At 45.5% G+C, this 27591-nt stretch overlaps 2 protein-coding genes across 2 annotated transcripts; both read right to left on the bottom strand.

Annotated features, from left to right (window-relative positions):
• Window positions 1-573: 573 nt before the first annotated feature.
• Window positions 574-21554, bottom strand: LOC134402131 (primary amine oxidase, lung isozyme-like). The gene is made up of 4 exons (XM_063131471.1): window positions 19988-21554; window positions 8897-9182; window positions 7081-7210; window positions 574-1206 (listed from the first exon to the last, which is right to left on the bottom strand). Exons 1-4 carry the CDS (start codon window positions 21552-21554, stop codon window positions 922-924), a joined length of 2268 nt encoding a protein of 755 aa, XP_062987541.1. The 3' UTR covers window positions 574-921.
• Window positions 21555-25944: 4390 nt separating this feature from the next.
• Window positions 25945-27591, bottom strand: LOC134402491 (primary amine oxidase, lung isozyme-like). The gene has a single exon (XM_063131962.1). It carries the CDS (start codon window positions 27589-27591, stop codon window positions 25945-25947), a length of 1647 nt encoding a protein of 548 aa, XP_062988032.1.

The raw sequence follows: 27591 nt of genomic DNA, 5'->3' as shown, positions 1-27591 counted from the left end.
CACAGCACCAGTGCTATTACAGAACTTGTCGAAGTATTCGGGAAGCAAAACAGCAAATCTGTATTCAATAAATCCTATAAAAGCACATTTTCCCAGGAGAATAAACAATCTGTTTGAGGCTTCATTGTACTACACAAGTGCCACCAGTCTCCTGAGAGTTGAGAATGAAGTGGTACATTTCCCTTATAAACTGTTAACATTTTCACCCATGCATCACCCATCAAGTAAGGGCATAATAAATACATTTTAGTCACAATAAATCACTTTCTAGTCTAGGCTTGGTTGATCCTACTATCAGCAGACAGCAGATGAGACCTTAAGGATGCAATGCTATGTTTAGACAGAAATATGTCTGCCAACTTCCACCATCCTCCAGCCAGTGATTCATTCTACAGACTCGGCATCTTCAGATTAATCTCTCATGAGCAATTTTCTTTTCTTGCTCAATAAAATGCCTGTAACCATCACTGCTGGACTTTCCTCATTTATTTATTTATTTATTTATGATGGTAACTACCATTTTCTTCTTGAAACAATGAGTACAGATTAGATTTTTCCTAGGATTTCTTGGGGAGGGAGGACAATTGTTTTGCAATTTACTTATAGTGTAGATACACCAATTGGCATCTTGGGATGGTAGTGAGACACATATGAGCATTTAGTAAAAGAAAGCTGGTAGGGAAAGTAAACTGCACCTGAGCAATCTCCTGGAGACATCTGAGCCCAGAGAAAGGATTATTGCAAATACAATTTTCAAACATATACAACACATGCAAGAAGGCTTAAGATTCAGCTTTCAAAGACACTGGATAGACAGAGCTCAGCATTAGCTGATCTTCGCATTCACAGATTTCATGCTGAGCTGTACTCCCTCCTGCTTCCAACTCAAAACATGCCCACCCATCCGAAGACCAGAAGGGATCAGAGCTTTGTCGTGTTTTGGAAGCCCTCATAAGTGAAAGGGGGAAAGTTGGGCATGCATGCAGCTGTTTTTGGCAGGCATGCAAGATGGTTGACATCACAGGAAGTGAAGTCCTCTTGGCTGGTGAAAAAAACACCATCTGGAGAATACATGGAGGGGTCATCATCAAAATAGTTGTTGGGTCTCAGGAGGAAGCCAATCACATTTCCGATTGTTGGTGTGTTAGGTATGTCCTCAGCATGTGGAATATGCAGGAAGCCAGCCGTGATCCAGGCAACCAGGTCCTGCCAAAAGGAGAAGCAAATGTGTTAATTGGTTATCTAAGGAAAAGGCCTGGAAGGAGAGGAGTACAAGGATGATTCAGGAGAAGGTTCAGAGAAATTGGTCCAGTGTGGTGCAGCAGAAAGATGGGTTAGTACGGGGGGATGGGACTTGTGGCTCTCCAGTTGTTATTGGACTACAACTCCCATCATCCCTTACAATTGGCCATGCTGGCTGGACCTGATGAGCAATGAAATCCAACATTACCTGGAGGGCCATAAATTCCCACTGCTGTTTTAGAACAATCTGGCAGTTGTTAGGGGATAATCTCACAGTGCAACTTATATATGTCTACTCAAGAGTAAATCCTATTCGGTCTAATGGTACTTACTCCCAAGAACAAGGGTAAGGAATTTCAACCTAGGCTGATTAATGGAATACATTGGCACAGCAAGAAATCTCTTTAGAGAGCAATCCTATGGTCCCTTGGCAAGGATCCAGGGACCATGTTCCAAACTTGGAAGGAAGAGTCAGACATCCGCCCCCTCACAGCCAGCATGGAGAGAACCCTGGCAACTGCCTTTCCAAGGTTGGAAAAATAAACCTCAGAGAGGGGGGAAAGGAGGCATTCTGGTGGGCAGGGAGGGGGAGGAGACCCAAGAGGCCAGGTGGAGAGGAAAAGATTGCCTCTGCTACTCTTTCAGTCCCGTTGGCTTCAACCTGGCAGGGCAAAAGAATTTTGGAAGCCCCCAAATTCAGGGGGGTTTGAACAGCAAGGGTGCAACTGATAGGATTGCACCCTTAATCCATCTGATGTGTACCTGGAAGATTCACCTGTACCTCGAAGGGGTAGGAGTGGGGCCTAATTGTTTTTGGGCTGACAAAAGTAACAATCTAATTTTTTTTTTGAGAAAATATTTTGATTTGGAGAGGGCTGAAATGATGCCTGAAAACTTGGGGGGAATCCGCACGTTGTTCTCAGGGCGCTTCCATCCGCCCCCAGTGCACCCCGAAAACGATCGTGTAACTTGCCTGTAAAAGAGCCGAGGAAGAGGCGTCCTTGCCGGCACTGGCGCCGCCGCCACCACCCAACTCCCTCCTCGCCGGCCGGCTCGGAGAGCTCGGCAGAAGAAGGCGGGGTGGAGAGCGGAAGAAGCTCTCCACCCCGCCTTCTTCCCCTGAGCTCTTTGTCCCAGCCGGCGAGGAGGGAGTTGGGTGGCGGCAGCGGCAAGGACGCTTCTTCCTCGGCTCTTTTACAGGCAAGTTACACGATCGCTTTCACGTCGCACTGGGTCGCTTAGAAGCGGTCTCGGTACGACGTGCGGATTCCCCACTACCCATGTGCTTGCTGCTGCACTCCCATAACTTCTGTAATTTGTCAATAAATACAAAGACCCCACTAATCTCAAGTGCTAATGCGTAGGAAACAAAAGCTGCACATGATGCCTTAATGCTGCACATGATGCCTGGGAAGGAGGAATGCAAAAGATTATGCCTTCAAGCAATTGCCATGATTTAGTCTGAGGAGTTCAGTACTGCTCCCTAAGGAGGCCAAAGATGGGATGGATGTGGTGGAAAAGAAACATGAAGTATGGAAGGAAGTGTCACAAGAAAGAATCCCAGAAGATACCAAAGCAAAGGAGACACTCCAGTAAGAGAAGACGCTACACTAATATTTGCAAAGGTGGACTAACATGAATCATGCAATTGGAAAGAAAAGGTAGGCAGGATTTGGCCCACATCTGTAGCCAGGCTTTTCAACATGATGGCAGTTTTTGACAATGTTTTCCAACGCTTTAGAAGGGGAACCGGTTTTTCAGATTCCACACCCACTTCCTTTCAGAAGAATCACTTCAAAGAATTCTAAGCCTCTCTGTTCTGCTCATTAGCTGGAAGGGCTTACCTGTCACTTCTCAAGTCCTGCAGGGAAGCAATTGGTGGGAGATGGAGGAGAACAGCTGCATTTAGTGGGAGTTTTAATAACAAACATTATGTTATGGGCCAGAACGAGGCCTTTTTTACGTGCACGCCCAAATTTACACATACACATCATGTTTGCCATCAGTGAGACACGACTGCACCAACTAAATGCAAGCGTAGTACATTCTCTAACATAGGGTGACCCTATGGAAAAGGAGGACAGGTCTCCTGTATCATAGAATCATAGAATAGCAGAGTTGGAAGGGGCCTACAAGGCCATTGAGTCCAACCCCCTGCTCAATGCAGGAATCCACCCTAAAGCATCCCTGACAGATGCCTCTTGAAGGCCTCTAGTATGGGAGAGCCCACAACCTCACCAGGCAACTGATTCCATTGTCGTACTGTTCTAACAGTCAGGAAGTTTTTCCTGATGTCCAGCTGGAATCTGGCTTCCTTTAACTTGAGCCCGTTATTCCGTGTCCTGCACTCTGGGAGGATCGAGAAGAGATCCTGGCCCTCCTCTGTGTGACAACCTTTTAAGTATTTGAAGGGTGCTATCAGGTCTCCCCTCAATCTTCTCTTCTCCAGGCTAAACATGCCCAGTTCTTTCAGTATGCATGTAGCACCTGGTGAAAATCCCTCTTCATCACAACAATTAAAGCTGCAGGTGCTATTCTAGAGTGACCAGATGCAAAAGAGGGCTGGGCTCCTGCAGCTTTAAATGTTGTGATGAAGAGGGGTTATCAGCAGGTGCTGCATGCATACAAATGAAATGACACCTGCTGAAACTCCCTTTTCAATGCTACTGTTAAAGATACAGGAGCCCTGTCCTCCTTTCCATATGGTCACCCTATCTGACAGTTATACTTATGCACAAGAGATCTCCTTAAAAAGGGAAGGTACTCTAGCATGGTATATTTTAAGGAACTGCCCTTTTATAATGAGTCTGGGCTGTTCTTTAAAAACAAAGACAATGCACAAGTAAAGAGTTAAATACAGATATGTCTGGCATTCCATTTCAAAAACCCAGATGTGAAACCTTATTTCTCACAGCTATTTAAAGTGACAGAGTTGGATCTAGATTAAGTCTCGATCCAGCCCTTCCTGTCTACCCTGTCTTAAAAAGCCAGTCTACCGGTGCCATGTTGAATATTTAGTGTAGAGGTGATTTGGCCTACCTACTTTCAAATATACAGAAAATTATTACAGTGAAGAGTAGGGAACCCATATGGATGTGCTTTATACCTGACTGTTTTGAAGAGGGGCCACTGTCCCTATTGAAAATTACCATGATACTAAAGTGCACATGGACAGAAGCCACAGTTTAAATTGTCATCTTGGTCCATGCATGACAACAACTAGGATAAGTACCAGGGATTTTTTTAATTTATTTTTTGCTCCATGTTGAACTTAAGTGTGCTTAATACCTGTCTGATCTGCTGCATAACAGGAGATGACCCTCAGATGCAGCAAAGCACACAGCAGAAAATAGAAAGCTTACTAAGATCTTTAGCTAGGTATTCTAGTTCAAATTCCAGCTGTACTATTTGATAAGTAGCACACTGATAATGTCTTTCCTAATGCATATTCCCAACCATCCCATTTTTTTCAAGGCAGTCCATATTTTCTGGCCTCCCTGGTAAATTACTGATCCTATTTTTGCCTTGTTAAAATTACATTCACATAATATGCCATCATTTTCATTCTTAGGGATTCAGCAACGTCCACAGGCTCTTTAGTGGTTAAATCTCCAATTGGGGTGTTGAGTCATTTTGTCTCTAGTGGACATGCATGCAGGCAGATTAACATTAAGGTGCCACATTGCCTGTCATTTTAAGTGCTGGTAAGGTTCATTTTGAGTTGTTGGTGGATTGTAGAACAATTATGTTTTTCTAACATATGTTTAAATTAATGAACAAACACCTTCTTGGCTTTTAAATCACTTTAGGAAAGACTGTTGCAGAGTAAGGCCTTCTCCACATGGGTCTTTTATTCTGTGATCAAGATGGATTATTCATGGAAGTTTGTGGGTACATTACATGAGGTCATCAAGCTCCAGGGTCTCTCCCATGTTTTCTGATCTTTATCCTGTTTCTTTTAAGATCACAGATAATGAACTATTTAAATATCGTGAGTTGATTTTCTCAGTGAAAAGAGGCAGTGGAGCTATAACACAATTCCATCTAGTGGCTGTATAATGAAACATATAGAGGTTGCAGATAAAGGAACTACCCAGGCGGGGGTGGGGTGGAAGTGTGTGAAAAGGGGCAATTTTAATCCCACAAAGAATACAGAAACAGAAGCCCCAGTAAAGTTGCAGGATAAAAAGCCTGGTGTGGAAAAGCCGGAATACAGCATACAGCAGATGGAGAACAGTCTTCAGCAATCTGTAATTGGCCATGCAGGGAGGCAATTATCTCCTCCTTGCTTCTATCACTACTGCCCATTCACTTATCCTCCCTCTTTGGGCACATTCCAGAAAGCTGCACACAGACAGACACACTAAGGAAGTGGAGGGTGCTCCTCCATCTCTTCATTCTTGTCATTGCTTATTCGCTTAGAGCAGCCTTCCTCAACCTGGGGGGCTCCAGATGTGTTGGACTGCATCTCCCAGAATGCCCCAGCCAGAGCTGACTGGGGCATTCTGGGAGTTGTAGTCCAACACATTTGGAGCACCCCAGGTTGAGGAAGGCTGTCTTAGAGGAAACAGATGAATAGGCAGCAACAACACAAAAGATGAGCAGCAGGGTCAGGGAGCAACAGAGGGTGGCAGTGGGCCCCCTGCTGTGGTGTGGGCCTTGGCAAGGGCCCAGCAATGCCCACCCTGATGTGAGGAGCAGGAGAAGGGCATAACAAGTAGCATGGCCCTATTTTGAACAGTGGAATGTTGCCGGTATGGTGATGAAATGCTTAAAATGCTTGTTTTGCTTAAAAGTCAAGAGCAACATGTGGAAAACATGAATCCAGCTCACAATGTTTTGTCTTCATGTCGTTCCCGAGGCCACATCAGCTGAGGCAATATGAACATGGGCAAAAAGGGGACACGTATATGGGTGGCTCAGTGGGCTTAACCCCAGCAGCAAATGCCTCAAGGGGCATGTCTACACCTCCCAGCGATCCGGGAGGGAGGGGGGAGGATCTCGCAATATGCTGATTGCAAAATCCTCCCCCTGCATTCAGACACGGTGCACGACGTGGAGGGAGGGAGGAGGACATTGCGCCTGCCATTTTTTCTAAAAAAAAAGGTGGAGCTGGACCCCCGCTACTCGCAGGGAAAAAGCCAGGACTGTCCTGGAAGAAGCCAGGACAGCCGGCCACACTAGGACCGCGGGATCATCCCAGGACTGCAGGAAAAACCAAGGGAAAAAAGGATATGGCAATATCCCAGGAAAATGGAGGGATCATCCCTCCCTGCTCCCAGGATCCTCTGTGCATCATGTGGAGACAGGGACAATCTCTGGGATGTCGCCTGGTGTAGACATGCCCACGATCATTCTAACCCCACAAGTTTATTCCCAGTCTTGTAATTCAGATTTGGGGTGTGCGTGTCAGCTGGAGATGGAGGGGAGTCACTTTAAAATAGTCTGTAAGACATTTACAGAGTAAGACTGGCAATGGGAAAAGATTTAAGCACTCCTTTCCATGCACTGATTCCCCTCCCACTCAAATGTCTTTCTTGTAGTCATGACAATCAGCAAACCTGAATTCTGAAACCCTTTGTTGACTTCATAATGTATGCTTCCACCTTTAAAATATGGAGAGAAGGTAGCAATAATCTCTTTCCCCACTGCATGCTGTGTGCTAAGCTAATACTAATCTTTAGGTGTAAGATGAACAGAGAGGGGAACTGATATGCCTAGCATCCAATTCCAGATTAGGTTCCTGTCCATTGGGGACATTTGCCCTATCCCAGGGTGGGTTTGATGTGACAGCTTATAAGGTTTGTCAACACGCCATCGGAGAGCACCAGGACCCACCTCATTGACAATGCTCTCATTGTTTATAAAGTCAGCAAAGGCAACTGAAGGCGTCCATGGGTCCATCTGGTTATAGACACTGGTGCTGAATGGTTCCGTCTCTTTCCGCTTGGTGACAGCCAGCTTGTACCTGAAAAGCAGAGCAAGAGAAGCACTGCTGAGACTGGTGGGTTAGATTTATGTATTTATTTACTTGCTTACTTAAAGTAAAGGCAGCAGACAACAATAAGATGAGATACAATTAAGATACCTTTGAACCATAACCATAAGAACACAGTATTGTAAGAAAGAATATGGAGTCTCAAGAATAAGCACTATAAATTACTGCTAAAGAAAGAAAGAGTGGAAGACAGGTCAGTTTTCAAGGCACATTTGAAAAGCCAAACTATAGGGGTCATTTATAGTTCCATAGGAAGAAAGTTCCACAACCAAGGACCCACCACCAAGAAGGATTTATTCTTCATGCCTGCCAGCCTGATTGATCTAACTAGCAGACACATGAAAAAGACCTCCACCTTAATAGATTGGCAGGATCATATGGCTAAGGGAAGTCCTTTAGATCACCTGAGGTTTACAGGTTAATACCAGTACTTCAAATTGGGCCCAGTAACACATTGTGATAACCATTGGGCTTGGTCTAAAATTGGTATAATATGTTTGGTCCTCCTGGCCTCCTCAATGTTTGGGCAACCATATCTTGAGCCATGATGTTTCTGAACCATCTTCAAAGGCAGCCCCACACAGAGTGCATTAGTGGCCAACTTTGGAAGTGACTAGTACCTGAGTACCTTTAGCCAAATAGTTTTGTATTGTTTGTTTTATACTTTGAATGGTTTTAATTTTTGTGAACCACCCAGAGAGCTTCAGCTATTGGGTGGTATAAAAATGCAATAAATAAATAAATAGTGTTCCAGATAGTGTCACAGCTCATAGCTGCATAAGCTGTTAAAAGGTGTGAGGGGTGTGTGAATGCAACCCCATCCACAACGGACTTCACACTTCTATCCAAACTGGTTAGTTTCTCAACCCACAGTATCTTATCTGGATTAAGCTGCAACATGTTTACCTCATCCATTCCCAAACTGTCCCCAGGCATCGGCATCATCATCATCATCATCATCATCATCATCATCATCATCATCATCATCATTATCCCACCTTTTGCCCAATGCTGGGCTTCAAGGCAGCATCTACTCAAGATTTCCACAGCCTCCCTAGAGTTCAAAGGTGGAAAGAAAGGGGCTGGACCTCCACATTCTGAGGCATGTGGTCCAGTGATGTGCTTGCATTTGGTCATGGCCAACAGGACATCTCAAGGTTGTGGATATTGCCCCTAAGTCAGGCTATTGGAAATCTTTTAATTTTTCTTCCAACATTATTTTGGTTCCCACCAAAACTTTGATGAAAGTTTGGCAGCAGGATCCTTGTTCCCATCCTCCCATCTCAATAGTTAATTTCAAATCTGAAGATGTAACAGGGACCAGGACACACACCATGTCCCTTAAAAATTATAGATGTGTAGGGATTGGTAGAGGCTACTCTGAAGTGAGTGAAAGTCCATTCCTTCATGTGTTCCATGGTTGAGCCCTAGCACTGGGAAATTATTCTTTGCCAACGATTCACCCATTATCCATTATGAAACATTCCCAAGACTACAGGGACCTAGTGAATAGACACACCCAAGGTGGAGCCCCAAGAAAGACGGTGTGATAAGCATACAAACACAAAAATCGATATGAAGTTCCACTCTATATTATTTAAGATCTCAACGACCCTTAGGAATCCAGATTTCAGCACCTAGAAATTAGTCACTTACCTGCCCCAACTGATGGCTCGCTCCATTGGGTCTTTTTCTGGCAGGTGGTCCCCAGAAAAGCTGATCATCTGGATACGATAGCCACGTAGATGGCCCCACCTGTTTGTGCTGTTGGGTGCAAAATATATGACTCTGGGCATGTCGTCATGAAGACGGAAAGCGGCCTCGTTCTCAGTCTCCAAGACTTGCCTTACCATCCTCATTCGGTTGATCTTATGCTCTGGGCTCCAAGGGGCTGCCACAGTCTCAAAAGCCATGTCATTGGCTATTACAGAATTTTCCACACCTAGAAAGGAAGAGAAATAGAGAGCACTACAGTGAAGTTGTATCTTTATGCTGCTTGGTTGCCATATAGACACACAGGTGTAGGTTTCCCTGCCATGGAGATGCAATTAGGAGAAAAGTTTCCTAATGAGATTTCTCAATATCATGGATCCATTGCAGGAGCTCTGCAAGAAGAGAAAAGGGCAACACTAATGTGGGCTTAAAAATCAAGCCATTATAGGAAGAAAAACTGTGGAACCTGATTTGACAAGCTTATCAAAATGATGGAGAACAGGCATCTAACCATTCATACACACACACACACACAGAGAGAGAGAAAGAGAGAAAGAGAGAGAGAGATGGCTTCACTTGCCCACTAACACAGTCAACTGAACTGCCACCTCAAAAAGCACTACTTGGGGAGGAGCCAACTTTACTCTCCTTTTCAATCAGGAGAGTGAAGCCAACTGAGCCACTGCCTCAAGGAGCACTATTTTTTTTAATTTATTATTGCATTTGTATCCCACCATTTTTCCTCCAAGGAACCCAAGCAGGCATACATAATCCTCCTCCTCTCCATTTTATCCTCACAGCAACAACCCTGTGAGGTAGACTGGGCTGAGAGTCTCTGACTGGCCCGAAGCCACCCAGTGAGCTTCCATGGCTGAGTGGGGACTAGAACCCAGATCTCCCAACTCCCAGTCCAATACTTTAGCCACTACACCACACTGGCTCTCCTCGAGGTGGGAATGTAGTCAGGGACCCTTCTCTGACTAGGTGGGGGCTTTGGGAATTGGGCAGGGCTTCACTGGAGGCCTTGCCAAGCTTGGCAGACTGAATCCAGCCCACTCACTGAGGGGGAAAAAGGTCAGGTGGTGGGGTGGGGAAACGGAGATTCGTATCATGACATACAAAGTTTTATATGAAGTTAGTATTCCAAAATGAGTATGTACAAATTACAAGGCACTGTGAGAAAATCATAACAATTACTAAATAGCAGCACACTTCCTTTAAGTCACATAGGCCTGGTTCAGACAACATGCTAAACCATGCTGCTTAACCACAAAATGGTTAAGGGAATGCAGGAGGCCGGTGGGGAGGCGGCGGCAGCGGCAGACGCGCCCAGATTCCCCAGCCGCCGCCGCCTCCCCGCCGGCCTCCTGCTGATGGGGTAAGAGCAACCCGGGTCGGAGAGCTCGGTGGAGGCGTAAGCCGAGCTCTCCGACCCGGGTCGCTCTTACCCAGGCAGCAGGAGGCCGGCGGGGAGGCGGCGGCGGCAGACGCGCCCAGATTCCCCAGCTGCCTCCTCCTCCATCTCTTCTTGCTGTAGTGCACACTATTGTTTTGGGGCTGTACTTGGGGCGCATGCGTGCACCTTCAGTACGGCATGTGGAAGGGCCCCTGTCACCATTAAATTAGCCACCCCAAAAGGAAACGCTCCAGGAAAGGAAAATCACCACAAGATTCATAGTGTACATTAAAGGTTCTAGTCCACTGTGAGCCATCTTGGGTTTTAAGTAGGTATATCCTCCATCACAGTCATGTTTTCTTACTTTGTCCATTCTTAGGAGTCCTGGTTGATCCCTTTTTCCTGTTGGTCCATGTCAACCAACCAGCACAGAGTACATTTCTCACTCTTCATTAGGGCACATGACAGCTGCTGTGTTCCCCAGCCCACTGTTTTTAGTCTTGAGATTGGATTCATTGTAACAAAACACATAAAGTTTGAGGAATTCGTTTCTTAGAAAAGCCTCAGTCTGTTCAAACTCATCACTCAAGTGGCGATATAGCACCTTCCCTCTGCACTACTCCACCAAGAAATCACGGTGATATTTCAGTTTTGGGAAAGGAATATTCTCCAGGGCATTTAGATCTATTCAGTTTACAAAATAAAATCACAGCCAAGCCTGGTATGTGGGTCAATCAATGACCAAGAGGTCCAGCAACATCAGCACTTCGTTTTTAAAAGGAAGCTGTGGTCAATTATAAATGCAGTTATCTGAATAGTTGCCCTGAATGACTATCCACCAGGGTCACCAGACCCAGCATCAGGGGGTCGGCAAGAGTGGGCAGTAACCAAGGGCCCATGGCTCAGAAGGGCCCATTCTGGGTGATGAAAACAGGGAGTGGGGAGGCGGCCTTCAGCTAGGGTGACCAACTGTCAGGATTTCCCTCAGTTTGCCTGGGCTTTTGTTCTATCCTGCATGTCAGGGGGGATTTTCTGTAATTTTCTATTACAGAAATCACACGCTTTCCCCTTTAAGGCCACCATTATCATGGCAGGGGGGCTTTCTGGAGGCACTGTCATCCCCCCCCACACACACACACACTGCTCCAATCAGGACTTAAAGGGGAAAGTGTGTCATTCCTGGACATTATAGAAAAGGCCCTGATTCATAGAATCATAGAATCATAGAATAGCAGAGTTGGAAGGGGCCTACAAGGCCATCGAGTCCAACCCCCTGCTCAATGCAGGAATCCACCCTAAAGCATCCCTGACAGATGGTTGTCCAGCTGCCTCTTGAATGCCTCTAGTGTGGGAGAGCCCACAACCTCCCTAGGTAGCTGATTCCACCGTCGCACTGCTCTAACAGTCAGGAAGTTTTTCCTGATGTCCAGCCGGAATCTGGCTTCCTTTAACTTGAGCCCGTTATTCCGTGTCCTGCACTCTGGGAGGATCGAGAAGAGATCCTGGCCCTCCTCTGTGTGACAACCTTTTAAGTATTTGAAGAGTGCTATCATGTCTCCCCTCAATCTTCTCTTCTCCAGGCTAAACATGCCCAGTTCTTTCAGTCTCTCTTCATAGGGCTTTGTTTCTAGACCTCTGATCATCCTCGTTGCCCTCTTCTGAACACGCTCCAGCTTGTCTGCGTCCTTCTTGAATTGTGGAGCCCAGAACTGGACGCAATACTCTAGATGAGGCCTAACCAGGGCCGAATAGAGAGGAACCAGTACCTCACGTGATTTGGAAGCTATACTTCTATTAATGCAGCCCAAAATAGCATTTGCCTTTCTTGCAGCCATATCGCACTGTTGGCTCATATTCAGCTTGTGATCTACAACAATTCCAAGATCTTTCTCATTTGTAGTATTGCTGAGCCAAGTGTCCCCCATCTTGTAACTGTGCCTTTGGTTTCTATTCCCTAAATGTAGAACTTGGCATTTATCCCTATTAAATTTCATTCTGTTGTTTTCAGCCCAGCACTCCAGCCTATCAAGATCACTTTGAAGTTTGTTTCTGTCTTCCAGGGTATTAGCTATCCCACCCAATTTGGTGTCATCTGCAAATTTGATCAGCGTTCCCTGCACCTCCTCGTCCAAATCATTAATAAAAATGTTAAAGAGCACTGGGCCCAGGACTGAGCCCTGCGGCACCCCACTCGTTGCCTCTCCCCAGTTTGAGAAGGTTCCATTGATAAGTACTCTTTGAGTCCGATTCTGTAGCCAACTGTGGATCCACCTAATAGTTGTTCCATCTAGCCCACTTTTAGCTAGTTTGTTAATCAGAATGTCATGTGGTACTTTGTCAAAAGCTTTGCTGAAGTCAAGATATATGACATCCACAGCATTCCCACAGTCCACAAGGGAGGTTATCCTATCAAAAAATGAGATCAAATTAGTCTGACAGGATTTGTTCCTGACAAATCCATGTTGGCTTCTAGTAATCACTGCATTGATTTCAAGGTGTTTACAGATTGACTTCTTTATAATCTGCTCCAGAATTTTCCCAGGGATGGATGTCAGGCTGACTGGTCTGTAGTTCCCAGGTTCCTCCTTTTTGCCCTTTTTGAAGATAGGGACAACGTTAGCCCTCCTCCAGTCGTCCGGCACCTCACCCGTCTTCCATGATTTTGCAAAGATAATAGACAAAGGTTCTGAGAGTTCTTCCGCTAGCTCCTTCATTACTCTTGGATGCAGTTCATCAGGCCCTGGGGATTTGAACTCATTCAAGGAAATTAGGTGTTCTTTGACCATTTGTTTATCAATCTCAAACTGCAATCCTGCCCCCTCAACTTCTGCTTCACTTTTTCCAGGGGGGTCATAGATCCGCTTTTGGGAGAAGACCGAGGCAAAGTAGGAATTGAGCACTTCAGCCTTTTGTTTGTCGTCTGTTATCAATTTGCCATCCTCATTAAGCAGTTGAACCACCATTTCTTTCCTCTGTCTTTTACTACTCACGTATCTGAAGAAAGCCTTTTTATTGCTTTTAGCATCCCTCGCTAATCTCAGCTCATTCACAGCTTTAGCCTTCCTGACGCCATTTCGGCACTTCTGCGCCACTTGTCTGTACTCTTCTTTTGTAGCTTGGTCTTCCTTCCACTTCCTATATGTATCCCTTTTTGTTTTCAGTTCATCAATAAGCTTTTTGTGGAGCCACATTGGTTTCCTCTGTTGCCTTCTATCTTTTCTCCTTGTTGGAATTGTTTGTAACTGTGCCTTTAAAATTTCATTTTTTAGATACTCCCACCCATCCTGCACTCCTTTTCTTTTTAGGCTCCCTTGCCACGGGACCTTACTTATTATAGTTCTGAGTTTATTAAAATCAGCTTTCCTAAAATCCAGAGTACGTGTATGGCTACGCTCGACTTTTGTCTCCTTCATAATCAAGAATTCAAGTATGACGTGGTCACTTTCCCCCAGAGTTCCCGTAACTGCCACTTTATCCACTAAGTCATCCCTATTGGTCAATAACAAGTCAAGGATTGCCGACCCTCTAGTTCCTTCCACCACTTTCTGTAGGAGAAAGTTATCACCCATACATGTCAGGAATTTCTTGGAAGGGCCGCTTTTGGCAGTAATGGTCTCCCAACAGATATCAGGGTAATTGAAGTCCCCCATCACTACTACATCACACTTCCTTGAAACACTGGCAATTTGTTTCTCAAAAGTTTCGTCCTCGTCTTCTCCTTGATTGGGTGGTCGGTAGTAGACTCCGATTATCATATTCTTTTTATTCCTAGCCCCATTTATTTTAATCCAGACGCTCTCGACGGGGCTCCCAATCTCATCCGCCTGTATTTCTGTGCAGGGATAGGTATTTTTAACATATAGTGCAACTCCACCTCCCTTTCTATTTCTTCTGTTCTTTTTGAACAAGTTATATCCCTCAATTGCTATATTCCAGTCATGGGAGTCATCCCACCAAGTTTCAGTTATACCTATCAAGTCGTATTTGCCTTCATGTAATAAGAGTTCAAGTTCATTCTGTTTGTTTCCCATGCTCTGGGCATTAGTATATAGACATCGAAGACCATGTGTTTTATAGTCTGGCTTTGTTCCTACCTTGTTGCAGACACTATTTTGGGACTCTGTTGGAGCTGTTCTCTGTACTGTGGTGCATTGGCCTTCATCCATTGTTGCCTCAAAATTTACGTCTCCCACCCCCGCAAGATTCAGTTTAAAGCCCTCCTGATGAAGTTCTTCATGCTGTGGCCGAACTCATTCTTTCCAGCCCTTGTGAGGTGCAAACCATCCCTTGCCAGTAGTCCATGTTCCAAGTAGCGTAGCCCGTGGTCCCAGAATCCAAAACTCTCACGACGGCACCACCTTCGAAGCCAGTCGTTCATCCGGAGTATTTTTCTTTCCCTTTCTAATCCTCTTCCAAGAACCGGGAGGATGGATGAGAAAACTACCTGGGCCCCAAAGTTCTTCAGTTTCCTTCCCAGAACTTCAAAGTCTGAAATGATTTCTTCGTAGCTCTGCTTGGCGACATCATTTGTTCCCACATGGATGAGAAGAAAGGGGTATGTGTCCGTGGGCTTTATGAGCTTCGGTAACCCTTCAGTCACATCTCTAATCTGTGCTCCAGGGAGACAGCACACCTGGCGAGTCCATGGGTCTTCACGACATACTTGGGTTTCAATCCCACGCAGCAGGGAGTCTCCCACAACGACTACTCTTCGCTTCTTCTTGGTTGACCTACCTTCTGTCTCTTGGTCACTGTTGCATGGTGCCTCCTGTACTTCTTCCTCTGCAAACTGTCCTTCAGTCTCATTCTCCAGAAGCTGAAAGCGGTTGCTTAACTGCAATGGCTCCACCGGTGCAGAACGCCCTCTAATTCCTCTTCTAACTGTCATTCTTTTCCAGGGAGTTTCCTCTTCATTGGCTTTCCTCCCCTCAGCATACTCCACTTCTGCCTCAGCTGGCTGTTGTTCTTCAATCTCATGTGCTTCTTGTTGCTGTTGCAGTTCCACCGTTCGGTCTAAGAACTCCTCGACTTCTCTTATTCCTTGGAGGGTGGACACTCGCTGCTCAAGTCCTCTCACTTTTTCTTCCAAAAGATTGGAGGGGAGGAGGGGAAAGCACGCTTTCTAGAACATGGCGGGGGGGATAGCATGCTTTCCTGCCCCCCTCCCGGTGTCCTCTTTTTTGGTTTCCCAAATATGGTCACCCTACTTCAGCAGCATCATGCCCGATGGCACTCAGAAGCCTAGCACCAGCCCTGAATGGCGCCAAGTTGCAATGAATGCAACTTCCCACCTGGATCGTATCTGCTGGACTGAGATCAGTGAAGAGCTCAGTGTAGATGTAATCTCTTCTAATTACAAGCCTCCAGAAATGGGACTGGATCTCATAGACTGCCTGCTTTACTCTTCTGCTCTGGAAAAACCAGCAGTAATAATGGGAAATCATAGATTTCAATTTTAAATCTTCACTATATTGGGTTGGTGACTCTATCCTCAAACTGTTTTTGTGTTTTATGTCCATTTTCCTATTTTCTATTTGCTTGTTCTTCAATGATTTGGGACTACAAAAAAGTGAGTAGATTCTGCCTTCTCTAAAAATGAGAAACATAACACCAACTTACAATGAACACAGCTACAAATCCAACTAAAAAGTAATCTACTTTCAGGCTCTTCTTCAATATAGCTGCAGATTAATTTCCTTGACACCTGTAGGGACTTGTAAAGTGCTGATTCCAGAGCCATGAGGCATTTTTACATCATAGACAGAAATGAATAAATGTGATCATAGCTTGATATTCTGCTGAGTTGGGGTAATTTTGTCTTCCTCCTCCCACTAAAAGACTGTGTTCACAGCTTGGGGGTGCTCCTGGATCTGTTGCTCCAAATGACAGCCCAGATAGATGCGACAGCCAGAAGTGCCTACTATCAGCTTTGGCTGTTATACCAGCTGCACCCTTTCCTAGAGTTGGCAGACCTAGGCAGGATCTACACAATCAGTTTCGCGGCGCACTGGAGGCGCACGCAAGCGCCTTCACGTCGCTGTGTAGATCCCCTCACAACTTGTGGTGCAAAGGGCCACCGTCTTCTCTCCTCCCCTCAATAAGAAATGACTTCCTGGTGCTGCCATTATTTTTGAACCGATATCGGTAGCAGGTGAGAAGCCAGAGCGAAGCACCCGAACGAGAAAATAGAGAGAAGGCGGGAGAAGGCCTAAACCGGCCGCATCCTCCTCCTGCCCTAGCCCTGTGTAACCGGCAGAAAAAGGCAGCGGGGTAAGGGTGAGCCAAGAGGCACCACCGGCAACAGATCGGCACATCTTGAGGAAGGAGGGAACTGGGGAGCAAGGAGGGAGCAGCGGCGGCGGCCGCAACTACGACAACGCCGGTGACGCCGCTCAAGTTGTCCGTTACCTTCTCAGCGCGAGGCCGGCTCCGCCTACCGACCGTGGGGAGCGACAAGAAACGCCGCCTCCTCTCGCTCGCAGCCTCGCCCAACCTGGGCAGGATCTACACAATCAGTTTCGGGGCGTACTGGAGGCGCACACAAGGGCCTTCACGTCGCTGTGTAGATCCCCTCCTAAAGATGAAGCAGGGGCAAGCGGCCACACACCCCCACCCGGGATGATCTCGAGACCACACAAACAATCTGGTTTTCCCAGGGTTTTTTATCCCTGGTAAAACGCGTGCTCATCGTCCTCCCTGCCCCCAGGAGCCCCTGTGCATCATTTGGATGCACAGGGACTCGGCCATGACCAGCCCGGACTATCAGGCTGGTTTAGAAATGGCCTCAGTTAGCATTTCTCAAAGTGTGGCAGGCAGAAAAAAAATGACAACAACAAAGCAAGCAGATTTCACTAATGACTCAACAGACAGGTTCTGTCTTGTTCTCATGTGGTATTCTCCTCAGACAGCTACCCAAATGGCTTGGTTACATGGCTAAATATTAATGATGAGGTAAGGTGCTTCTCTGGGACATTTTTCAATATTGTCGCACAGTGTCCCAAGAGCTTCAGTTATTCAGCAGTATTGAAATTAAATAAATAAATGTTTTCCTCACTTGCAAAACTAAAAACCAAATGCTTTTTGTTGTTGTTGTTGTTGTTATTATTATTTTGGAATCAGTTGTAGCTGATGTCCAAGTCCAGTCATGGCCAATAGTGCAGAAAATGTCCATGTTATGCCAGTGTGGGATATATATTAGAGCGGGTAAAAGACATGAATTCAAGAAAGTTCTCCAAGGAAGGTAATGTGAGAAGGTAGAAGCTACTGGTACTAAGAACTAGGACTAATGAGGATTCTTCCTTTATTTTCCTTCAAAAAAAGAAACCACCATAAAGGTGTGGCTGGCCTACACTTCCAGGCTCATGAAGGCCTGTCGGTGTCACCTGTATCCATGGAGATGACAGGCCTCCATCCAGTACTGATCTGAACCTATCAGGAAAAAATCACCATAGAAAGAGATCATTGTGCTGCCTGGGATAAACCTCATTTGTCTGCATCTGGAGGCTTTTCATTGGACACCTGTGCTAGTGCACTTTCCCCTTCTATGTCAATTCATATCTTCAAACCTTCCTCCTTTTAAAATTAGTCTTCTGCATTTCTTTAGTTAGAATTCTGTTCTCAGTCACAATTGATTGGTCCTGTTTTGATCCAATTATTATTTTGTTCCCTATTGCCACAATGAAAATTAACCCTGCTCATTTAGGGCCATCACATACAAGAAGATTTTGGGCTAACTAGAATAAGTCTTCCTAGATTCCTATACCCCATAACTGATGTCAAAGGTAAATACCAAATCATCACTTCCTCTTACTGCTTTTCTATGGCAATGTTGCTGTGGCAGCCTCTCCAGACCAATTTTGGATGTTCTTCTAGCACACTCTCATGCTGCAACCTTTTCTTCCCTTCCAGCATAAATTCATACAGCACGGTATGTATGCCCATATTGCTGGGACCACACATTAGAACCAAAGTGCATGTAATGAATTGTGTAGTCCATAGCTGAAGTTTGTATTACTTTTCACTCTCATATGAGTGCATGATGCCCCAATTCAGAGTCAATTAAGGCCTTTTCTTTTCTTTTCTTAACCACTCCCTTCCCCATGGAAGGAGATTTTGGGGAAGGAATGGGTGAAGCTCTAACCTCCCCTCACAGAGCAAGGGCCAGACAAAAGTAACACAAACCTCAACTAAATGTTACATAATTAGCTGAACATAGTTCTATAACTCCCAAGAAAATAAACAAACTAAAAGCTGGATTCAGATTCAGAACAATTCAGAACTCCATTCTTGTCTAGGTTGTGGTGGGGACTATGGCCTTAGCTAGACCTTAAAATCTGTGCCTGACGAGGGGAGAGCCCATGATGCAAGTATCGCAGGATCTCGCCCTCATTTACACACGAGGCGCAACGGGCTAAAGGAAAGACCCATCACGTCCACCATTTTTAAAAACAATTTAAAGGAGCCGGATGTGCACGAACGCTCGTGCGCTCAGGTAAGTATTTTTTTAAAATATATATATATCTCCCCACTCCCCCCACCTGCCCCTGATCCCCCCCACTTTGCCCCCCAATGGGTGCAGTGCTCCTGGGGAGTGCTGTGCCCCATGCGTGGCTTCTCCCGGCTACGCATGAGTAATCACGCGTAGCTGGGAAAAGCGGCGGAATGGGCTACACGCTCGCGGTTTCGGGTTCAGACCGAGACCGCGGGGAAAATTGGGCCAAAAGTGGTGCCCATTATCCTGGGGCAAGGGAGGGTTGATCCCTGCCTGAGCCCGGGATCCCCTGTGCGTCATCTGGATGCACAGGGGCGATCCCGGGTATCAGCCAGGGATAACCCCTCGTCTAGCTAAGGCCTATAACTGTTTGAGCAGAACTACTCGCCTGACGTGCAAACATCCTTAGCCATCAGTGCTTGTTTCTATAACCTCCATCACACCGGGGGTTAACACGTTCCCAACCTCACTTCTTTGCCCATGTTTTCCTTGCTCAAGTTACTTCGTCTTTCAAAAGAGTAAGTACCCAACAAGCATGAAGCCCATTGACTCCACTGTTCTAATAATGCTGCTTCTCCTGCACATAGCAGAATAGAGAAGCAATTCCGAGTTTTAAAAATACATTGGACTTAACCAGGGCTTCTTTTTTTTTTTTTGACGTGCAAGGAAGGCCAAAAGGGGCGGAAGGGGTGAGGGAGGCAGACAACATCATGTGAGACACCACCGAGAAATCCGTGAGAGCCCAGTAACAAGCATGCAAAAAAACACTCGTCAGATGGAGCATTATTATTATTATTATTAGTATTAGTATTAGTATTAGTATTATTATAAAAGCCAGTCATGAAAAAAGAATCAAGAGTAGCTAGGGAAAGAAAAAAAACAGTTATGAAAAATTGCAACTCAAAACAGCATAGGTATGGGCTACAGATATAGAAAATATTGCCACGTCCAGGTCTTTCTGATATCATTAAAAGCAAAATTTACAAAACATTCCATGTATTGTAGAGATGGGAATCCCCTTTCCAGATCTGGGGACTCAGAACAAATACAGGAATCTTTAAAAACACAGCTGCAAACTAGCCCCAACCACCAGCAGATCCAGAAATTACTGAATAGTGTGAAGGTCCCAAAAGAGACAGGCACTTACCACCAATGTCCATATCCACTTTGAAGTTTATGTTGTGAGTGTGAATTGTTCCCAGAACCCATTGTTCAACTCTGTTGCCAAATTTTGCAGCATCACCAAAGTAAAAAGCAGATAAAATGTATCCACTGGCAAAGACCCTGACACCAACAACTCCATTTTGGTGAAAAATTAAGTCCCAGATGTAGTCATAGTTACCAGCTGTAGATATGGACCTGAAGACTAGAGATGAATCAACCAAGCCTCCATAGAATGGAGCCTGTTCATGGCGCCGCACAGGGACCTCAGCATTCAGCTCAAAGATGCAGATAGAGTTTTTGCGGAGAACAGGTAATGAGGAATCAATGAAGTAGTGACTGTCTAAATAAGTAGCTAAGTAAGGACAATCCACACCCTGGGTGAGTGTCGAGGCTGTATATCCAAGGCCAAAGCTTAAGTCCATGTATCTAGTCAGCATTGATGCTGGATTGTTGGACCCATAAATAGAACCTGCATCTTGCAAGCTTAACTCATAGACTATCCTCTGACCTTTAAACTTAATGTCAAAGACACGTGGCCCCCTAATTCCATCCAATCCAAAGGCAAAACTCCATGACATGAAAGCAACTTGGTTATTCCTGATGCTATAGCGTGGTCCACGAGGTGCATAGTGCAATGGGCCTGGTCCCTCATGCGGCACCCTCGGCTTCAGTGAGGAGTATCCCCCATCAAGAGGAGCCTTTTTGACCTTGGCTACTTTAACATGCCCCGCATTAAATTGTCTCTCAATGTCTTCCATGTCCTCAAAGTACTGTCCGTTATAGAACACATTAAGCACCTTCCACTGGGAAATATCCAGACAGCTAAAGTCCACCTGGACCTCAAATCCAACTGGATGCAGATAATAGCCAAGGACCTTCTGGAAATGAGGCAGCCACATTTTGCGGTCTCCTGATTTCAGCCCTGGTGGCAACACAGGGATATAGGAAAAGTTGCCTCCATTGTAATCCAGTAACTTGTGCATAAAGTTTGGGGCCTTGGGATATTCCTTCTCCTTCAGAAAAGTATATAGATCATGAAACTCGTTATTTAGAAGAAACCTTCTGGAATAAGGCAACTTTCCTCCATACCTTTGCACTGTAACATCTTGGTGGTGCATTGGCTTTGGAAGGGGTCCCACCACAAACTCAGTGATGTTTGGGTCCTTCTGGTTTCCAAAATGAAGTACAGCCAGAGCTTGTCGGATAGGCCTGGGCCCTTGATGGTCCAGGTATTTCAACACTTCTGCTTTGGGAGGAAGCTGAAGGGTGATCGAAAAAATGCAGTTGTCGGATGGCTTGGCTTGAGGAGGATCTACCAGCGGCACCCCCAAGTTGTGTTGCAAGTACCTCTTCACTTGGATCAGCTCTGCTGGAGTTAACTCAGCAAATACCAGGCTGTGATCCTCATGGCCTCCCTCCTCCAGTCTCACCTTCTGGAGATGGTTCTCACAAACCCTGAGCTTCTCTCCTCTAGGTTGGAAAGCCCAGACTAAGATCAAGACTATAGATGTGCATATAGCTAGGAGAAGATGAGCCAATTTCAAGTTCATTTTCAGTAAAGTTTAAGGAGACTCCTGGAGGTTTTGGGAAACAGTCAACTGAGTGCTGGTTGAATCAGCCAACAGTGCATTTAGAGTCCCAGATGATGGTAATATAACCAGTCTTAAAAAGGGAGATGGGGAGGAGAGTTCTCTTGGCAATCATATGGTCCTTCATTGAAGTGTTGTGCGGTGAAAGTACTTATGTATGCCCATCCTTAACTTAATAACGTTATCTCTCAAATTTGGTAATTAGTTACAATCTGCTTTAATAGGTAAAATCTAAATTAAGCTATGTGTTCACCCATGTATCTGGAGAAGGCAATGGCACCCCACCCCACTACAAAGTCTGCCAAGAAAACGTCAGCAAAAGCAGGCATCCCTCTAGGAGTCAGCAATGACTCAAGTGCTTGTACGAGGGGTTCCTTTCAGTGACCAGCCACGAGTCAAGGCGTTCTGCTGAATGCTTTATTGCTTTAGTGTTTTATTGCCAATTACCCAGCCATAAATCTCTGGCCAAGAATGCAGGAGGGAACTGCTGCGTTTTAAGAAGAACACAGTCCTTTAAGTAAAGTACAATAGTTCTAGCCAGAGACAAGTTCTGAAGTGCAAGCCTACCGATCCGGGTCGAAGAACCAAACAGAGGGTGCTGGTGTCAAGAAGCCAAGAGCAAGCGAAGGTCAGGTCCAGTCCGATATCAAGAGCCAAGTCAGTCGTCCAAAATGCCAGGGATAAACGTCAAGCAGAGTCAATCAAGCCAGTCCAGGTCAGGAAACCAAAGTCACAGTCAAACGGTAAGGCGTAGGGCACAGTAGCAACCGGAGGAACGAAAGGTGTTTGCTACACCAGACCAGCGGTCAGGTTCTCCCTTTTCAAACCCTGCCAGCATGACCCCACCCAGATCCCAGCTGTGCCTCATTCCTTCACCTTTTGACCCAACCCCCTCCTACAGTTCAGCGTCTTTTCCCTGCCTGTTCTGCAGGCGCATACTTCGCCTCACCACCTGCATTTGTTCTGCCCTTCTCCTTCGTCTCCTTTCGCGGGGGCTGGGTGGTCGAACCACCTCCGTCTCTGACTCAGCCTCAGGAGCGACAGGCAGAGGAAGCAACTGACTGGCCCGTGGCTCCTCCATGGGACCTGCATTCTCTTCCATGGAATGACTCCCTACCAACTGCGCACTGGTCTCTGGTCCGGCTGTGGGGGAGGAAACACCCTCTACTTCTTGTAAGTTTGCCTCCTCCTCATCTGAGGAGGCTTCCTCGGGTGCAACTCTAACAGTTCCTTTCCTTTCCTCCCTCCCCCCCATGTAGAGGTAGCCAGAATGGAGCCAGAGTTGGAAGAGGAAAAAGGAGTGTGATCCTCAAAATAAAGAATTGGCAGGAAAAGCCATCGGAACCTGTTCCTGAAATTTCCTAACCAAGATTAAATAAGGTTTGATTTGCCCCTTCAGCCATCCCCACCATTTACATGTCAATCTCTTGCTTCTCTTCCAATTCTTTTTCTGGATTGTAAACCAGGAATGTCCCAGCAGTTCCTCTGTGGGAATGTCAGAGGAATCCATCTGGGTTAGGGGTGGAGCTCACTGAGCTGTCATCAGTTCTGCCCCCTGGGCTTCAGCGTGTTTCCCCATAAGCTGGCCCAACTCAGTCTGGAAAAAGTTGGCCCAATACAGCCTCAAGTGGCGTAATTTGCACAAATTTCAGGTGTACTTTGCGTAATGTGTATGAACAGCAGCTGCAATGTGCGTAAATTATATAAATAACCTGTAAGTGGGCTCCATGAGAACTTCCATATAGATTGTTATTCATGCCCATTTTGAAGGAAATCTGAGCATCCTCTGATTTTGGGGGGAAATTTAAAAATATCCCCCCACCCCATTTTCAGAAATGCATCTATTTCAGGGGTTTTGTAAGCTGCAGACAGCTAACTGGGCTTCTAAATAGATCCTTATTCATGGCCATTTCAAAGGAAATCTGAACATGCCCTGAATTGTGGGGAATATTTAAAGATAAACCTAAATAACAATCTTCAACACTTCAAAAATTAACAAGAAACTTCAAGAAGTCTAAACAGGGTGAGCGTAGCAGCAATGCAGCTGCCTTTTCATCTCCAGGAAGGACTAATGCCTTGAGTCAGAGAAAGACATGCACAAACCGGCCCTGTGAGGCGGGCACAGAGGAGGAGAGACAGCAGGCAGCTATGCCCCTGAAGCACTTGGAGCAAGCATGCCATAGGCTTGTGGGGTTGACCCACACAGCCCATCTACATCTCCCAGGCACCAGGAGGGCAGAGAGGCGGGCAGAGAGTTGCTACACAAACACACGATGTACGACTATGCCATAGATCTATGGAGAAGTAAGTCCCAGCAGATCCCAATACCCCACAATGACAGCACCCAGGCAGAGGTGGGAAGGCGGGCATGCAGCAGACATTTCTGGGGGCACAAGTAAGTGAGCCAAGGATTGTTTCCACTTTCTAGGCCATTCAAAGCCAGTAATGCAAACCAGCCCTGTGAGGCAGGTACAGAAGAGGAGAGGTAGCAGGCAGCTATTTCCCTGAAGCACTGGAAGCACTGCCTTTTCTCATTATCAAATAATAATAATAATAATAATAATAATAATAATAATAATAATAATAATAAATGTATTTAATATTTGGGGAAATGGGAAAACTGTGTAGTGCTTTGCCCAAACTTTATTTGAACGGTCAAACTTTATTTGCTTTTCGCATTTAACAAGCAGTGCACAGCAAACACACTCACACAATCACATACAGTCCAAACAAACACAGAGAGAGAGAGAGAAAGAGAGAGAAAGAGAGGATAGAATTTTGGGGGTAATTTATTTTTATCTTTTTTTATATAGAAGAAATAAGGAAAATGAATACAAACACAGTCACAGAACAGAGGGTTTAAAAGACAGGGGGAAGGGGTGGGGGTTGGGAAACAAACACTCCAAAAATGAACAATTATAAATTTATATAAATCAAACTAAGGCAAAACACAAAGCACAGGAAAGCTAAGGAAGAAGTCAGAATCAAATACACACACATCCCAAGCTAAACCCTAGCTCCTCCAAACAATCGCAGCTACAGCACAGAACTAACTAGCCTCCTCTCTCCACTAACTCCAACCCACAAAGAGAGAGAAAGGAAAAACTGTCTCTTGGTGGCTCTGGCTTAGTCCCCTCTCCAACATTGGGATTGGAGGATGCTTCACATCAGGTGATCACTTATCATCACGATTGGGAGTTGAATCTGCCTCTCATCGCTTCAAAAAAACGTTACCCACTCCTGCTTTTTCCCATTTTAAAAAAAATTAATAGCAAGCAAACCACACAACGAAAACTTCTGAAAATCGACACAAATGACCCCCAATCATCACTCTCTAAGCACAGTAAGTTTCAAGGATGTAGCTTGAAAAACAAAAAGGTTATACGTGCTTAGTTCACACAATGCAATCCTATGGGGGGGAAATTCCAAAATGGCGGGCAGAGTTTCACGACAAGCAGATCGCTCTGCAAGTGGGTGATACACTTCACGATGCTTCGCTCCCACCCTGACTCGCTTCACCTCTGTCTTTAACGGAGGCGAATCAGGCCGCTTCTACGACCCAAAATGGAGCGGAGCACAGCCCTATAGATTACAGCCTCAAGTGGCATGATTTACGCAAAGTTCAGCTGTAATTTGCATAATGTATACAAACGTCAGCTGCAATGTGCGCAAATATACAAATTACATCTGAAATTTGTGCGAACTGCACAAATTAATGCTGTAATTTATATGAACTCCTATTTATGCATTTTATATATATATATATATAAAAAACCCAAATGCAACCATACTTCTGAAATAAGCCCACAGCTCACAAATGTAACCTGAGTCGAGGGCACCATGGAAAACTGGCAATCCCAAATAGACTGGATTTCCCAGCGACAGCCATCTCTATTCTTCTCATACTGAGCAGGATTGCTAATGCAGCAAAACATCACCAGTACAATAAAAGTAACGCATTTCACAATGCAGTAATTGTAGCACTCGAGATGTTGTTAGATTAGAATGCCCATCAGTACCGACCATTGGCCATGCTGGCCGGGGCTGATGGGAATTGGAGTCCAATAACATATGGAGTTATAACCTCTCAGAGGAAGGACTGGATCTGTTTTCCTTTCTCTTTTTTACAGAACATACATCCTACTGGTTCTAAATTCTAAGTTTCACAACCAATAGGGTTAAAAACCTTGTTTAATAAGCCGTGAGGAAGGATGTTTTTTGTCCGAAACATGTAGGCACCTTCATTAAACCTTTTTTTTATATACAAATCATATTTTGCAAAGATTATCCTTGGTTCCGCCCCTGCCTTCAGCTTATTTTTTCACTCCATCTGTAAAAACACAGCTGCAAACTAGCCCCAACCACCAGCAGATCCAGAAATTACTGAATAGTGTGAAGGTCCCAAAAGAGACAAGCACTTACCACCAATGTCCATATCCACTTTGAAGTGTATGTTGTGAGTGTGAATTGTTCCCAGAACCCATTGTTCAACTCTGTTGCCAAATTTTGCAGCATCACCAAAGTAAAAAGCAGATAAAATGTATCCGCTGGCAAGGACCCTGAGACTAACAGCTCCATTTTGGTGAAAAATAAAGTCCCAGATGTAGTCATAGTTACCAACTGTAGATATGGACCTGAAGACCAGAGATGAATCAACCAAGCCTCCATAGAATGGAGCCGGTCCATTGCCATAATGGCGCCGCACAGGGACCTCAGCATTCAGCTCAAAGATGCAGATAGAGTTTTTGTGGACAGCAGGTAATGAGGAATCAATGAAGTAGTGACTGTCTAAATAAGTAGCTAAGTAAGGACAATCCACACCCTGGGTGAGTGTCGAGGCTCTATATCCAAGGCCATAGCTTAAGTCCATGTATCTAGTCAGCATTGATGCTGGATTGTTGGACCCATAGAAAGCAGCTGCGTCTTGTACACTTAACTCATAAGCTATCCTCTGACCTTTAAACCTGGTGTCAAAGACACGTGGCCCCCTAATTCCATCCAATCCAAAGGCAAAACTCCATGACATGAAAGCAACTTGGTTATTCCTGATGCTATAGCGTGGTCCACGAGGTGCATAGTGCAATGGGCCTGGTCCCTCATGCGGCACCCTCGGCTTCAGTGAGGAGTATCCCCCATCAAGAGGAGCCTTTTTGACCTTGGCTACTTTAACATGCCCTGCATTGAATTGTCTCTCAATGTCTTCCATGTCCTCAAAGTACTGTCCATTATAGAACACATTAAGCACCTTCCACTGGGAAATATCCAGACAGCTAAGATCCACCTGGACCTCAAATCCAACTGGATGCAGAGTATAGCCAAGGACCGTCTGGAAATGAGGTACCCATATTTTGCGGTCTCCTGATTTCAGCCCTGGTGGCAATCCATAGGAGTACACCAAGTTGCCTCCATTGTAATCCAGTACCTTGTGCATAAAATTTGGGGCCTTGGGATATTCCTTCTCCTTCAGAAAAGTATATAGTTCAACATACTCACTACTCAGAAAAAACCTTCTGGAATAAGGCAACTTTCCTCCATACTTTTGCACTGTAACATCTTGGTGGTGCATTGGCTTTGGAAGGGGTCCCACCACAAACTCAGTGATGTTTGGGTCCTTCTGGTTTCCAAAATGAAGTACAGCCAGAGCTTGTCGGATAGGCCTGGGCCCTTGATGGTCCAGGTATTTCAACACTTCTGCTTTGGGAGGAAGCTGAAGGGTGATCGAAAAAATGCAGTTGTCGGATGGCTTGGCTTGAGGAGGATCTACCAGCGGCACCCCCAAGTTGTGTTGCAAGTACCTCTTCACTTGGATCAGCTCTGCTGGAGTTAACTCAGCAAATACCAGGCTGTGATCCTCATGGCCTCCCTCCTCCAATCTCACCTTCTGGAGATGGTTCTCACAAACCCTGAGCTTCTCTCCTCTAGGTTGGAAAGCCCAGACTAAGATCAAGATTATAGCTGTGCATATAGCTAGGAGAAGATAAGCCAATTTCAAGTTCAT

Source organism: Elgaria multicarinata, chromosome 8 (assembly GCF_023053635.1).
Source record: "Elgaria multicarinata webbii isolate HBS135686 ecotype San Diego chromosome 8, rElgMul1.1.pri, whole genome shotgun sequence".
Lineage (NCBI taxonomy): Eukaryota > Metazoa > Chordata > Lepidosauria > Squamata > Anguidae > Elgaria > Elgaria multicarinata.
The sequence above is the reverse complement of the archived record's forward strand: the minus strand, read 5'-3'. Positions and strand labels throughout refer to the sequence as shown.

Bases quoted from the DNA above. Each gene is read 5' to 3' on its own strand.
- LOC134402491 (XM_063131962.1), bottom strand. From the start codon at position 27,591: ATGAACTTGAAATTGGCTTATCTTCTCCTAGCTATATGCACAGCTATA.
- LOC134402131 (XM_063131471.1), bottom strand. From the start codon at position 21,554: ATGAACTTGAAATTGGCTCATCTTCTCCTAGCTATATGCACATCTATA. The intron at 7,211-8,896 runs GTAAGTGACTAA...TCTGCTTTTCAG, and splicing joins CGAGCCATCAGTTGGGGCAG to GTACAAGCTGGCTGTCACCA. The intron at 1,207-7,080 runs GTGGGTCCTGGT...TCCTTTTGGCAG, and splicing joins ATGAGAGCATTGTCAATGAG to GACCTGGTTGCCTGGATCAC.